Genomic DNA, 13,662 nt, shown 5'->3' with positions numbered 1-13,662 from the left:
AATATATTCGACTATGCCTAATTTATCATTGCTATCCCTCCCAATTTTCCCTTTATTTCACTGCCCATTTTCAAGTACTGAGGTCACATTTCCCCCAATGTTTGGAGTTGTCACATTTACGTGTTCATTAGTGTCAATGCTCCCATTTTCACCCAGATCATAAGAAATATCACTTTGCAGCTTCCTTCCACATGTCAAAATAATGTGCGGTCGGTTAATTCAATCCTCCAAATCAGGTACAGTAATTATTTGGGCACAACTCTGCGAAACTTTCCTCGTTGTGGGCCCACACCACAGCAGCGGGTACTGAATGGTGGCTTTTGCGACGTTCGCAAATAATCGCCGACCTTTAGATGAGATAATTCCCAACTCTCATTCCACCTGGAAAATTGTTGAAATCCTGGTGTAGGCTGGCCTTTTTTTTTTTTCTATTTTACTGATTCTCCCTCACCCAATAAAACAGCAAATTCAGAAAAAGATGACAATTTAAATCAATTGAGGTGACGGACTAATTTTATTGAGCATATTCGATGTCACACCTAATGTTTCAACTTAAGTCTGATCCTCTTTTAGGGATCAAACACAGAGATCTAGAAAGAATTCTTTTCTCTTCTTTGTGGGGCAGTAAAGTCGATAATTCGACTAGTCTGGACAACTCTAACTTAAGATGCAAATTCTTTAGCTTTTCTGTGAGCGTGATCAAATTTGGCAGTGATGATCGAATCCTCCCATATTGAACCAAAGGAAATTATTGCTATTTGAAAACTTTAATGCATGGACTATGTGCATGAATACATGTTTATCTCGATCCAAGAGCCCTTTGTTTTCAATTTGAGTTATACTGAACCTAAGTAACATAACTCTCCAAAAGAAGAGGCGTGCCACCCCTCCGCAGTCTCCCTTCCTTTTGCAGTGGAAAGTGTCGACGAGGAGGCCAAAAAAGGCAGTAAGACGGTGACGTGAACCGATAAAAATCACAAGCTCGTCAGAACACAATGTGTTCCTTATCATAAAGAACGCGGCTTGATGTTTTTCTTCTTTTGTTTTTCCTAGTTACTTTCTGCTGAGACGCGTTGCAAAGAACAAGATCTGTCTCCGAAAATCTTTCTCTGCAACGCCAATACTTGATGCAATCCTGTAACGGAGAGCCGGGAGGACTTGGCTGCTGCTCAGAAGCAATACCCGAGATCTACTCTTTCTTCATCGTTTGCCTTTTCGTACAGTATATGCTTGTAATCACACTATTAAAAATATTGCGTTAGAACACCTGGCCATCGCAAGTAAAGGAGGTGGAAATCCCCTTGGCTGCCATCGAAGTGTCCATTCTTCTGGGAAAGAGCTTTTGGAGTGTGTCTGTGGGAATTTATGTCCATTCATCCAGTGGAACATTTGTGATGACAACGGTTAGAAAAAAAAGACATAAAAATTACAACATTATGACTCATCATCATTGTCATAATCACATATCCGGCATATTGAAGGTACACACTCATAGGCATAAAAAAAACAGAGATTCAATTAGTTTTTAAAATGTGTATCTGTTAATTTTGTAAGACATTTTAGCGGTGCCTTGATGAAATTTGTCACCACACATCTGTTTTTCAGCCAAATATGCTGATTTTTGTTGTTGCGCATACAATATGCACAATTGATTTAGTGTTCTGGTCACCCTCATTTCAAGTCTGCAACGCACTTCCATTTTCTTTATTTCTGCTGACTGACTATATATTGTGGGCTGCAGAAATGATAGGAGAAAAAGTGATTTATGTTGCCGTATGGAAACACTTCATCCATGCTGTTAGTTCTGTTCCTCATTTATCTTAATCAATAATTAAAGTCTAGTATAAAAGGAACATTGTTAGTTTCATGGTTTGTGCAGATCAGACAGGTGCCAAAGAATAGTTTCAATTTATAACACTATTATTAATACTTTATCAAAGTTGTCTGGGGAAAGGGTCAAAAGACCATGGGAAGATTACAAAACTGCCTGGAGCAGACATTGACGTGACTGATAAAAACAACACTTGGCTCAGTGGACTTCCAGCATCTTTTCACATATGCTTTGCACATTCCTCACCAAATCGCACTTTTGTATTCGTACTGACATAAATTATGCATAAAAATCATCACTCCAGCTCAGTCGCACAACTTGAATGCTATCGCTAAATGCGTTTGGTTTGCTTTCAAACGAACTGGTCAACTTTCCAAAATGATTCTCTTTAAATCATTTAGCGGCAATGAACAATTCCAAATGCATTTCGGTGCTGTATAAATGCAAATCTGTCTTGAAGCTGGGACGAATAACTGAAGGAATCACAGCCTGCATCTCACTGAGCGGGTAAATCGCTAAAGGTAAATTATTCATCAACGTTTAGGACAAACTGAAAGAATTCAAAGGGTAAAAACTGAGCCTTATTTTCCCATTCATCTCTTGTCTTGGATCTTATTTGTGCAACTGCACCTAACGTTGAAAACTGAGGTGTATGCGGAACAATAAAATAAAAATAGCCGGTATAAAAGCTGCTTTCACCGTCCATACACAATATACAGGCGCTGAACTTCATGCCATTAGAGTCAGTTAGTAGAGAGCTAAAACGTCCGCTCTAAGATGGAGCAAACAAACATCAAGTGTGTCCTCCGATGCAGTTGCACCGTGGCCTTAGTTCGCACAGTCCAGGTATGAATGCATCAGGTCCGCCTCAACTTCAAGCTGTGAGACAGCTGTGATGAAACGTGGCCATCAGGGAGGAGTATCTTTGCACAGAAGAGACCTCTGGAAGGAATCATTGCTCGATTCTGGTATCAGAAACTCCAGTAGCAGGTCACAAATACAGTAAATCAGATGCCTGTACACAATCATCCAAACATGACAGACTATGAAGAAATACACTTTTGTACTTATGAATGCTTATTATTCAATTGACAAAGAGTTGATACAAAAACACAAGTAACTCTCAGTTTCATGACAGTATGAAAACGGCGTCTTACCTCTTCCAAACAATTCTAAACATGTTGATCATCCATTGCTTCAGTCATTTATATTTATTCCCTTTGTTTTCTGCGTGTTTTTTTGCTTGTTTGTTGTTGTTGGTTTTTCTTCTGTAAATGCCATTCATCTTGGCAAGGCATCGAATCGACCACAACTGTATTCTTCCATTTGTCTTAGATGTTGTTTCGCCTCTCATGGGCTTCGTCTTGGGACACACAAGTCAGTGTTTGTGTTTGTGAAGAGTCAACTATTTATGCTCCAACTTAGAGGGAATATCAATGAGGGACTTTCTAACCGACAACTCCGGTGGACTGACAATGGTCTCTCACCCAGGCGCGTCAAAGGCTCGCTCACTTTTATTTTAATTCCAAAAGAATAATTCTTTATGTGGTGTGGGGCATGCCTTCAAATTGGACAATAGTTTAGAGATAGTTGAGCCTTCCACAACAATATTGTCGCAGGAACTGATGAGGCCAGCACTGAAACGTCTTCTTAAACAAGCTGAACAGTCCAGTTGTGATCGAATCAATGACCTGAGAATGTTATCCCATTGGACATATTGGTTCAGTTTTTGTATATTTCCAATTAATTGGAATTTTGTTCATGGATTATTCCCAAAATCCCAGCTCCCAGTGTATATGGAAATATAACAAGAGTATCACGCTACCGTCAAGTCACAATGTTTGAATCGTTCACCTGTTAACGTGGTGGTCCTGTAAAGACTCGAGCATGGTCTCCAAACTCAATCTGTACTTGTCACTGCCTAACATGTCAGTGATGAGCTCTGCAGCCACAAACATCAACACAAACCAGACAGATTAGGTCAAGATAAATGCGTTGAGCATTCCGTGAACTGTCATTTGCGTCTTGAAGCCGTAGAATACCCGGAAGTAGCTCCACGAGACATTCAAGACATCGCATCTTGGTTTCCTCTCTTTCAGCGGCGCTGCGCTCCGGCTGTGGGTGGGCGGGAAGAGCGCCTCCGGGCCACACGGCCTCTTGCAGCACTTGGAGGTAAATGACCCAACAGGGGGCGCTGGTCAGGTGGGCCACACCAATGTCCATCCATCTGGGGCAAAAATCAGTAGAACACGGGTCACATTTGCAGGACTATCTGCTTAAGACATAGCTGCGACATCGTTGAGCCCTGCGTGCAAAGTGATGGAACACAAGCTAGCGTGTTGACGAAGGTTAAAACATAACAGCAGCTTGAATTACTTACTGACATGCTCATTGAACACAAGGCAAGCCAGTGATGTTAATGACAGCAAAACACTGGAGCCTAAACAAGGGCCGTACCAAAGATGTGGTAAAACAAGCCCATTGTTAATCATAGACATGCCTTTGTTGAAATCTGCATTTCCAATTTGGCATCGACATTGCATACAACATTAAAACATTTGAGTGTATGCCATGCGAGATTTAGAAGTAAAGTGGACCCCCGCTTTTCGTAGTGAATGCTGACTGAGCCGGACCTTGAAGGCCGAAAATTCCTGGATCATGCCCACTACGTTGGTATTGTAGATTTTTGTTTTGTTTTACTTTTAAACCCCAAATATTTTTAAAGAAGTGGAGCTCCACCACCAGTGTTTAGTGGGGTCCCCCCCCCCCGACCAAAAAAAAAAAAAAAAAACAGTGAGAAAAATTAGAAAGAAAAATACGTGAAAAGGAAAGTGAATGCAAAATCAAAGTCAAAATGCAGGTACCGATCAACGTGAATATAGTGGTCCACTGTATCTCATTTAACCCTCCTTACTGTGGAAAAGGCCCAACAGAAGATTATCTGTAGAAAGGAAACATTCAGGTTTTTGCTGTATTACATATTACATTATTCAAAATTGCAAGCAAATGCTCAGATAACGCGGAAAGAGGTCAAAGAAAAACAGTTGCATCTTGAATGATGAGTTTGTTGACCAGTCTTTGAATTCAATTTAATGATGTATCAAATCAGTTTTCCCAACTGAAATGAATTAAGGTGACACAGTTGTGATTGGGTAGCACATTTGCCTCACAGTTCTGAAGACCAGGGTTCAAATCCCAGCCCCACCTAATGTGGAGTTTGTATGTTCTCCCCCTGCCTGTGTGGGTTTCCCCCAGATACTCCATTGTTTTTCCCCACTTCCCAAAAACATGCACGGTAGGCTGATTGAAGACTCTAAATTGCCCATCGGTGACAATGTGAGTGTGAATGGTTGTTTGTTTCTGCGTGCCCTGCCATTGGCTGGTGACCAGTTTGGGGTGTACACCGCCTCTTGCCCAAAGATAGCTGGGATAGGCTCCAGTACACTAGCGACCGTAGTGAGGATAAGTGGTACAGAAAAGGGATGGATGGAAATGAATTGAAATGCCATTAAACTCTTCCAGTCCACCACTTTTTGTACGTTTATAATTAAGAAAACTTATATTGTATTACAAAATATAAAACTATATACCGTATTTTCGCACTATAAGGCGCAACTAAAAGCCTTTAATTTTCTCAAAAGCTGACGGTGCACCTTATAATGCGACGTGCCTTACATATGGATCAATATTGAGCCTTTAGTGCAGCTCCATCTAATGGATGCGTAACATAACTGCAGCCTCTACTGTAGCGTCTATAGCTATGCGCCTTATAATGCGGTGCGTCTTATATATGGATTTTTTTTTTTTTTTTAATAGGCCATTCATTGGAGGTGCGCCTTATAGTGCGGAAAATACGGTAATAAAACAAAAAGAAGGTAAGAAACACACACATTCACGCCTCGAGGGGCGTGGCCTTGTGTGTGACATCTAGAGCCAGGAGTCAGTCCATTGACCTCTTGTCAGGTTAGTTGAATGCGAGCAACTGCTCCGCGCTCCGTGCAAGTGTTTTCATTTTGCATTTGCCCTGTTCAACAAACAGCCGAAACCGCATCGGCCACTGTCGCTGTCCATTTCTTTCTGACTTCACTCAAGACCGTTTAATACTTGCAGCATGTTGCAACAATGCAAAACCACATATGTCTCATAGTGGTTGTGAAAAGTTCCAGCAGGGGTCACCAACGCACAGTTCCCCATGAGTACCACTTAAGGCGGGCCTTGAAGCATGTTCTCAAGATAGCACAGGTCACAGGTGCTCGGTGTAATAGTAATATATTTGATAAAATCTAAAATATACCTATCTTGGACGCACAAACCATGCTGTATTATTATAATTGATGCGTGCACCATGTATATAAGTTGTTAACCGGAAAAAAAAAAAACATTTCTGAAAGATTTAAGTCCCACCTCTCAATAAAAGTGCCAAAGATAAGTCTGATGGCCTTCTGGATGTTCTCAGTGCACAGCCAACTCCACTGGTCCTTCATCAACAAACACAAAATGTTCAGCGCAACATCCGCCACAGCTGTGTCTGAAAATATCATATGAATAATGACATTAATAAACAACGCCTTAGTGCAAGACCCACTGACACGTAACAGTACTTTTCAATGAAAATGTGGCGTTGTGCTGCTCCCAAGTGACACTAGACTGCACTACACAAGAATTCTGTTGAAGTAGTGGAGCAAAATTATTAGTTATGGAAGTACGGAAAATTTAAAATGAGTCAAAATCAGATTGGAAACACTGCTGTATGCAGTACAATTACTTCTACAAACTATAACCAGGGTGACTTTTTTTTTTTTTCTCCTATCACGCATATGTGCAGTGATGTGGAATTGTGGGTAAGAGTAACCGGTCCATACCTGTACCGTGAATTTTCCCACAAGTCTCCTTGTTTGTGCCCAAGAACTCTGTCTGCTTGTCTTGCTTTCTGCCTTGGGGCTCACATAAAAGTGTTTCCTGCTCCAGGACGAAGTTCTCTAGTCTGGACAAGGGCATGCCATTGAGCACCTCGAAAGAATTGGAGAAATGCGGGAGGTCAACGATGAGAGATTTTTTCTAGTATGAGGTGAACGTTGACTCAAAGTCTATTAATCGATGATTAATTGATGATGCCAATCAATAAATGGCGCATTTGATCAGAGTATATTCTGGATGAAAACTTACAGGGCTGCCTTCATTAAAGCAGTAAGTCACTTTAGGGTGTAAATCGGGTATATTGAGCGATGGAGACACTTTGCTGGTGAATATGAGCCTCCTGTGGCAGGGAGTACAATCACAAATATTGCATCCCCATGAATTGAAAAATGGTTCGATGATTTAGCGACGTTACCAATGTTTGACAGAATCCATAAGGGTGTCACACAGACAGTAACAAATGTCAAAAAGTCTCACCTGTACTTTTTGTTGTCAAGTGTTCTCCCTTCAGAGTCTCCTTCAAGGTCCTCTGTTGGACTCATGGCCTCGGGGTGAGGAAAGGCTGTCTTCAATGTGTCTAAAGCATTTTCCATCATCTGTAATAACAATTATAAAATGAACTGAACAGCTATGCTTCGATTACTTAAATAAACACTCTTGGCCACATAACCATGTTCAGTTGCATAATCTGATGACGGCTATTTGTGAATCCATTAGTTGAAAGAACACAAATTTCTGTGTGCACGATTGTGTCTTGTTGTTATTGCGTCCCATTTATGTGCGCGACCAGCTGATGTTAACTGAAACTTTACAGAATGAATCAAAAGAACACCAGCATTTTTGCATACTCAAGTTAGCGTTAGCACTAGGTAGCCGCATAAAGTTATGTTGCCTGCTTCCGAGCCCTATTATAAATACATGAACATTACCCCAAGCTCAAGGACTGCGCCACACCTCTCAGTTGCTCTGTATGTGTTGTTTGAAGGTTTTATAATTTACCATAACAACGGAGCTAGCTTTCTTAGCATTTTATGTTGGCGCTAAGTTCAGCAAATATTTGTTGTTGGATCATTTGATTTACGTGACAGTTTTACGGTAAACTACACCTAAGAGTGAAAAATAAACAACTTGAAGCAAAGTTTTACCTCTTGTATGGATTATAGAAGTAATTAACACACCGTTCAAATTAATGTCTCGTCTGCGGATATTTTCAGTCATCCGGATCGTTTCATTCTCAGAGTTGATCGCAAGTGAACTGTTGTGTTTGTCTTACAAAACATTTGGCCTCGGTTCACCAGGTTCTTGCAGCAAGGCTTAGTTAGGTTGTACTAGCCGGGGTTTGTGTGAAAGACACTTACATTTCTAAGAATATCATTTGAAATTCACTATTTTTCACGCTGGTCCACAGTCGATGCATTCCTTTTCACCTTATCAATTCTTGACTTGACAAAAGGCCTTTTTCCAAAATATGTGCAAACCCCTGAGTTCAGAGAGAGGAACTCCTGCATGTCCTCACTCCTCGCTGTCTCTGGTATGCTGTTTAGTTGCTATAAAATAAAGAAATAAAATTCCAGTCATACAGTACACTTATTGATCCCACAGACTTGAGTGTCCATGGCCCATATCTACCTTAAGGAACGTATCCAGTTGGCCTTTACGGGCTTCCACCTTCTCACCATCTGTGTTCCCAAAGGGAAGATCAGGAAACATTTTCTTTGGACCTTTTACACCTGCAATAAAAAAAAAAAAAAAAAGTCAGTTGCTGAAAATAGTGTAAACATGTCAAGATATTCCCCAGATTGATTTTGATTTTTTTTTCCTCACTTTTGACAAATTTCTTCACTTCTGGGTTCTCCTCCAAACGTGTTTGCAAGTTAAGGAACTCGCTGTATCTGCGATTGACTGAATGACAGGTCGCTGGTTGCAAAAGGTCACCGCTTTCGGGGCAGGCTGCAGTCTCAAACTGCAAAAGACATAATATTGTTTTGTGTGGGGAAAAAAAAAGCTTCAGGTCAAAAACAAGTGGCCCAGTAAAGTTACCGTGATAGTGTAGAGAGTGTAAGGATGCATTCCAGTACCGCGCTGCTCCTTTGCACTGACTGTTCCAGCAATTTGGACATTTTGGATGCCCATTGATGGTTTGTTTGGCGTGTCAAAATTTAAGGGACTGAGGCAAAATCTTCTTGAAGGCCCTGCTGGGGATTTTTCTTGAACAATACCAGCAGGCCAGGTCGAATTCACGGGCACCACCTTCGGGCCCAGATTTTTCAGTGTACCGAAGCAGCCAAAATCATCAGCGTCGTCTTTTAGATTGGTGTTGCAGAAGTTGGTCGAGGGACCGCATTCACACAGGCGTCTGGTTGTGCCATCTTCCGTGTCGGACTGCATCATAGAGTCCAAGGACAGCATCTTGGACTCTGGGAGGCGAGTGCAATGCCCAGACGTGAGGGAACAGCAGTTGACCTTACCCGGCGTGAGCAGACCAGCGTGGCAATTCTCAGCTTTACCAGAGCAAGTCTCAAGGCTCAGCGTGCTGCACCTCGAGGAGTCTTCCTCACTCATCGGGCTGAGGAGAACACGAAAATCAGAGTTGCTCTCGCTCACGAGGCTCACTTGATCAGAAGACGACAGACAAGTGATCCATGAATCATAGAGTGCGCACTTGTACAGGGTGCCATCCGGTGGTTTTTGTGACCTGGTGAGGATGTCGACAATAGTTTGGTTGAGCCAGTCGGGGTCAGATAGCCTGCTTATTAGTGGCAGAAACACATTGCAGGTGATGAGTTCAGTTACCATGTACCCACCGGTCCTGGTTTCCATCTGAGGGTACGGAACAAGCACATGCAAGACGAGGTTAACCAGAGCTCTGGCGTAGCTGAGCTCAGCGTCTCCGTCGCTCACGGCTGGATGAGGGCTGTCTATATCCTGGTATAGCTGCCAAAGCGTAAGATTCTCGTCCTGTGTTTCCAGCAGCATGTGCCTGGCTGTCATGTAGCTCTGCAAGTGACAGCCGTACAGCTCTAAAATCCGTTGGACCAGGGCCTTTCTGTCTACTCGTCTTGCACGCTCCTTCAGCTCCATCACCGATTCCAGCATGGAATTGCGCACCGAACGCTCAAACTCGCCTTCCACCTCTGGCAGAAGTGTGCGATACCAGGAAGACACAAAGTCCCGAACCGCTTTGTGGACGGCGCTGTGGATCTCGTGATTGAGTCTCCACTCGTGTTCAGCTAAACACTGAGACGGAGTCGCCCCGCCCAGCGGCAAGAAATGCTCCAAGTGGAGAAGGCTGTTGGCATTGAGAATGGCTCGCGATCCGAGCCAACCTCCCAAGACAACCAGGAGACTAGTGAAGATGCAGAGGAGCCAGACGTTAACGAGGAGATGGAAGAGGATCAACCAGGCCAGTAGAGCGCCAAGGCCTAGCAGCCATCTCCGCTGGCCCAGCATCTCTGACAGGGACCACTGGTTAGCCCTCTTGGAAGAAGGCAACATAGCCAACAGATGAAGTGGAGCCTGCTAGGAAAAACGTTTTTTTATTCTTAATAATCCAACTTTTACTCTAGGATTCTTGAATGAGTTTCAGGACTGGACACATGAGTCAATTAGTTATGTTTTAAACAGCTTCAAATACATAATATTTCATTGTAAAGTATGGTAGTGTACACCCCTCCCCATTAAAAAAAAATGTTTTTCCCATATCCCTTTCTAACGTTGTCTTTATTTAAATATATGTATCACAATTATATGTTTCATACCATCAAACCAAATTTATTAAATCAAAAAAACAAGTCAAGTGAATACAAAATGCAGTTTCTAAATGATGTTTTAAAAATGAAAGAAAATCCAAACCCATACAGACACAATTTTTAAAACAACTCGCGCCCTGTACCTCGTAACTTTTTCTTTCAATACTCAGATACATTTATATCTTTCCCCCGAGCTTAATAAATAAAATCAGGATTTACTGTATTTTTTTCATTTACCTATATTTGTTTACCAAATGGGTGAACCATTCAAAATTTTAAAAAATTCCGAGCGCACGTGAATGCAGCACCTTGCTCCGCAGTGACTCGTTGTTGTCATGACAACGTCAATCACTCAGGATTCAAAAACGAGTGCGCGTGCTCTGTTTCACCTCACAAAAAACGACACTTTATAATTTTGCTACAATACGAACCTGAAGCTCGGCCTATTGAAGGCAAGTGTAGCTCTTTAGACGTGAATTTATGTATTTTTTAATTAGAAAATCAAGTGATCGTAGGCTAAAGCTTAAATTTACTTACATGCTTAATTTACGTACCACGTTGCACACTGATAAAGGTTAAAAAAGAAAAAGTCACCTGAATAGTTAGAGGTCCATGTCTCGAGCTCAAGCGAGCTTCCTCCTTATGTTTTAATCCTCCAACAAAGATTAGGAGGATTTGTCTACTCAACTCGGTTTAGGTGTCCAATTTACCTGCCAGAATATAATTCTTCTTTTTAGTCATTCTTTACAAAATACATCACGGCTATGCTTTTTCTGTATTCTACAACTGTGAGACTACTGAATACTATAATGATTTTTTTTTTTCAATTTTTGTCTTCATCCCATATTAGACAGCTATTGTACTAATGGGACCACGGACAGCCATTTATTTATTTTTTTTTACCTTTTTGCAACAATTTGTAATGTGTGTTGTATTGATTTAGAGTTCTTTTCACCCTCAAATTGTTGAATGTTCATTTTATGAATAATCCATCAATTTTTCTTAGTTGCTTATCCTCACAAGGGTCAATGGCAAAGCCTATCCCAGCTGCCAACGTGCAGGGGCGGGGTACACCCTGAACTGGTTGCCAGCCAATCGCAGGGCACATTGAGACGAACAGTTGCACTCACAATCACACCTCGGGGCAATTTTAGAGTGTTCAGTTTTTGGGGGGTGGGGGACTGGAGTGCCTGAATAAAACCCACGCAGGCACGGGGACAACATGTAAACCCCACACAGGAAGGGCCAGAATTGAACGCGGGTCCTCAGAACTGTGAGGCCAACGCTTTACCAGCAGACGCACCGCGTCGCCACTATTTAATTTATTACATAATATGTGCTCCACTACGATTACATTAATTCAAAAGGGTTAGAGAAATAAGTTAAATAATAACCAATATTGTGGGTTTTTTTTTTTCTTCAACGATTGGAAAGGCAGTTCTGATAACCGGGGTTCAAATCCCAGCCCCGCCACTGTGGAGTTTGAATGTTTTCCCCGTGCCTGCGTGGGTTTTCTCCAGGTGCTCCAGTGTCCCCTCACATCCCCAAAATGTGCCACAGGTACACAGTTGACCCCTCTTGTGAAAATAATTCAACATTACCCTCTAGTGGTAACAATAGGAGCTGCAGGTCTCGACAAATAAAAAAATATATATCGTACAAGAGAGAAGTGCGCCCAAAGAACGTGGGAAAAACATGTCAAAACCGGTTCACTAAAAAAAAAAAGATATATGCTTAGCGTGGCATTGCTGTGTGAGGACTTGCGCAAACAAAAAACAACTTGTAGTATATGCAAGCGAAGCATTGAGAGCTTCTGAAATAACATCTAGTCTACATACAGAATGTGTAAACACGGATCATGTTAGTAATTTCTCACAGTAATTAATAACCAACAATGATTTAACAAAGAGGGCGGCACGGTGGATCAGCTGCTAAAGCATCGGCCTCACAGTTCTGAGGACCCGGGTTCGATCACAGCCCCGCCTGTGTGGAGTTTGCACGTTCTCCACGTGCCTGTGTGGATTTTCTCCAGGCACTCCAGTTTCCGCCAACATTAATTGGACACTCAAAATTGCCCCAAGGTGGGATTGTGCGTGTGGCTATTTGTCTCTTTGTGCCCTGCGATTGGCCGGCAACCAATTCAGGGTGTCCCCCGCCTCCTGCCCGTTGACAGCTGGGATAGGCGCCAGCGCGACCCTCGTGAGGATAAGCGGCAAAGAAAATGGATGGACGGATTTAACAAAGGCGGAAAAGGAGACATGGCAAACCTCTATTTCTGTAAGTGTTTATTTTTCAAATGTTCACTTCTACAACATTGCTGGGAAATCCCACTGTGCCATCACTGGGAAGCTACTTTCAGAAAAGCCCCGTGGGTCACTCGTGGTCCTTGGGGGACATCTCGGTGACCTCTGTGTGCGAAGAACGGAGCGCCAACTGATTCCAAATTAAAGGAGTGACAACCAGTCAGCAATCATCTTGAAATAAACACAGTCAGATGATGCAACTCTCAATACACAATAGCAAAAATAGCAATACACTTCCTAAATGGTGTCTGGTCTTCCAGTCAAAAACTCGTTTTTCCCCTCAAACATTCAAATAAAATCATATTCCTCCCGGTTTTGAATGCTAAAACGTTTGAGGTGTTGGAAGAGCCAAAGTGCCACAGTCGACATGCCCCCTAACGACTTCCATGGTGTCTTCAACGCATCAGCTTGAATGTTACATTTCCTCAGAAAAAAAAAAACACACAATCGAATACCAGGTTAGGTTGTTGTTGTTGTTGTTGTTGTTGTTGTTGTTTTTACCTGTCTATAGCTTTCGGATGAGCTCATAGCATAGAGAACTTGACATTAACAATGGATGCCATATCCAAGGACAATAACATTGGCATCAAAACCAGGAAGTTAAATACAAACAGATCGGCGAGCCAATGAGGAACAGCTGGACAGACGCGATTGATTGGTTGACACAAGTTGGCGGGGTTAACGACGACAGGTGAACACAATCAGGTGAGCGCAGAAGACAAAAAGTGAACCTAAACATAGACCATGACAGATATTTTAAATATTATTGTAAATGTTATGTTGAACACGTACTATACATATTTAAACAAAGAAATAATTGGGCCACTTTAATGCTGCGGTAAAATTACTACCACGTTGTTGG

General features: G+C 42.1%; 1 protein-coding gene across 8 annotated transcripts; it reads right to left on the bottom strand.

Annotated features, from left to right (window-relative positions):
* Positions 1–1,962: 1,962 nt before the first annotated feature.
* Positions 1,963–13,435, bottom strand: LOC133492177 (sorting nexin-19-like). Of its 8 annotated transcripts, XM_061804226.1 has the most exons (14): positions 13,302–13,370; positions 9,411–10,267; positions 9,256–9,314; positions 8,789–9,165; positions 8,573–8,711; positions 8,378–8,478; positions 8,176–8,295; positions 7,226–7,344; positions 6,998–7,088; positions 6,694–6,841; positions 6,236–6,359; positions 3,874–4,058; positions 3,686–3,773; positions 1,963–2,846 (listed from the first exon to the last, which is right to left on the bottom strand). In XM_061804226.1, exons 1-14 carry the CDS (start codon positions 13,326–13,328, stop codon positions 2,741–2,743), a joined length of 2,541 nt encoding a protein of 846 aa, XP_061660210.1. In that variant the 5' UTR covers positions 13,329–13,370; the 3' UTR covers positions 1,963–2,740. The 8 variants fall into 8 exon arrangements, with proteins under 8 accessions (XP_061660210.1, XP_061660206.1, XP_061660207.1 ...); XM_061804222.1 differs by adding an exon at positions 11,092–11,207 and having other exon boundaries at positions 8,789–10,264; positions 13,302–13,396; XM_061804223.1 differs by having other exon boundaries at positions 9,256–10,267.
* Between the last annotated feature and the right edge of the window lie 227 nt (positions 13,436–13,662).

Source organism: Syngnathoides biaculeatus, chromosome 18 (assembly GCF_019802595.1).
Source record: "Syngnathoides biaculeatus isolate LvHL_M chromosome 18, ASM1980259v1, whole genome shotgun sequence".
Classification (NCBI taxonomy): domain Eukaryota; kingdom Metazoa; phylum Chordata; class Actinopteri; order Syngnathiformes; family Syngnathidae; genus Syngnathoides; species Syngnathoides biaculeatus.
The sequence above is the reverse complement of the archived record's forward strand: the minus strand, read 5'-3'. Positions and strand labels throughout refer to the sequence as shown.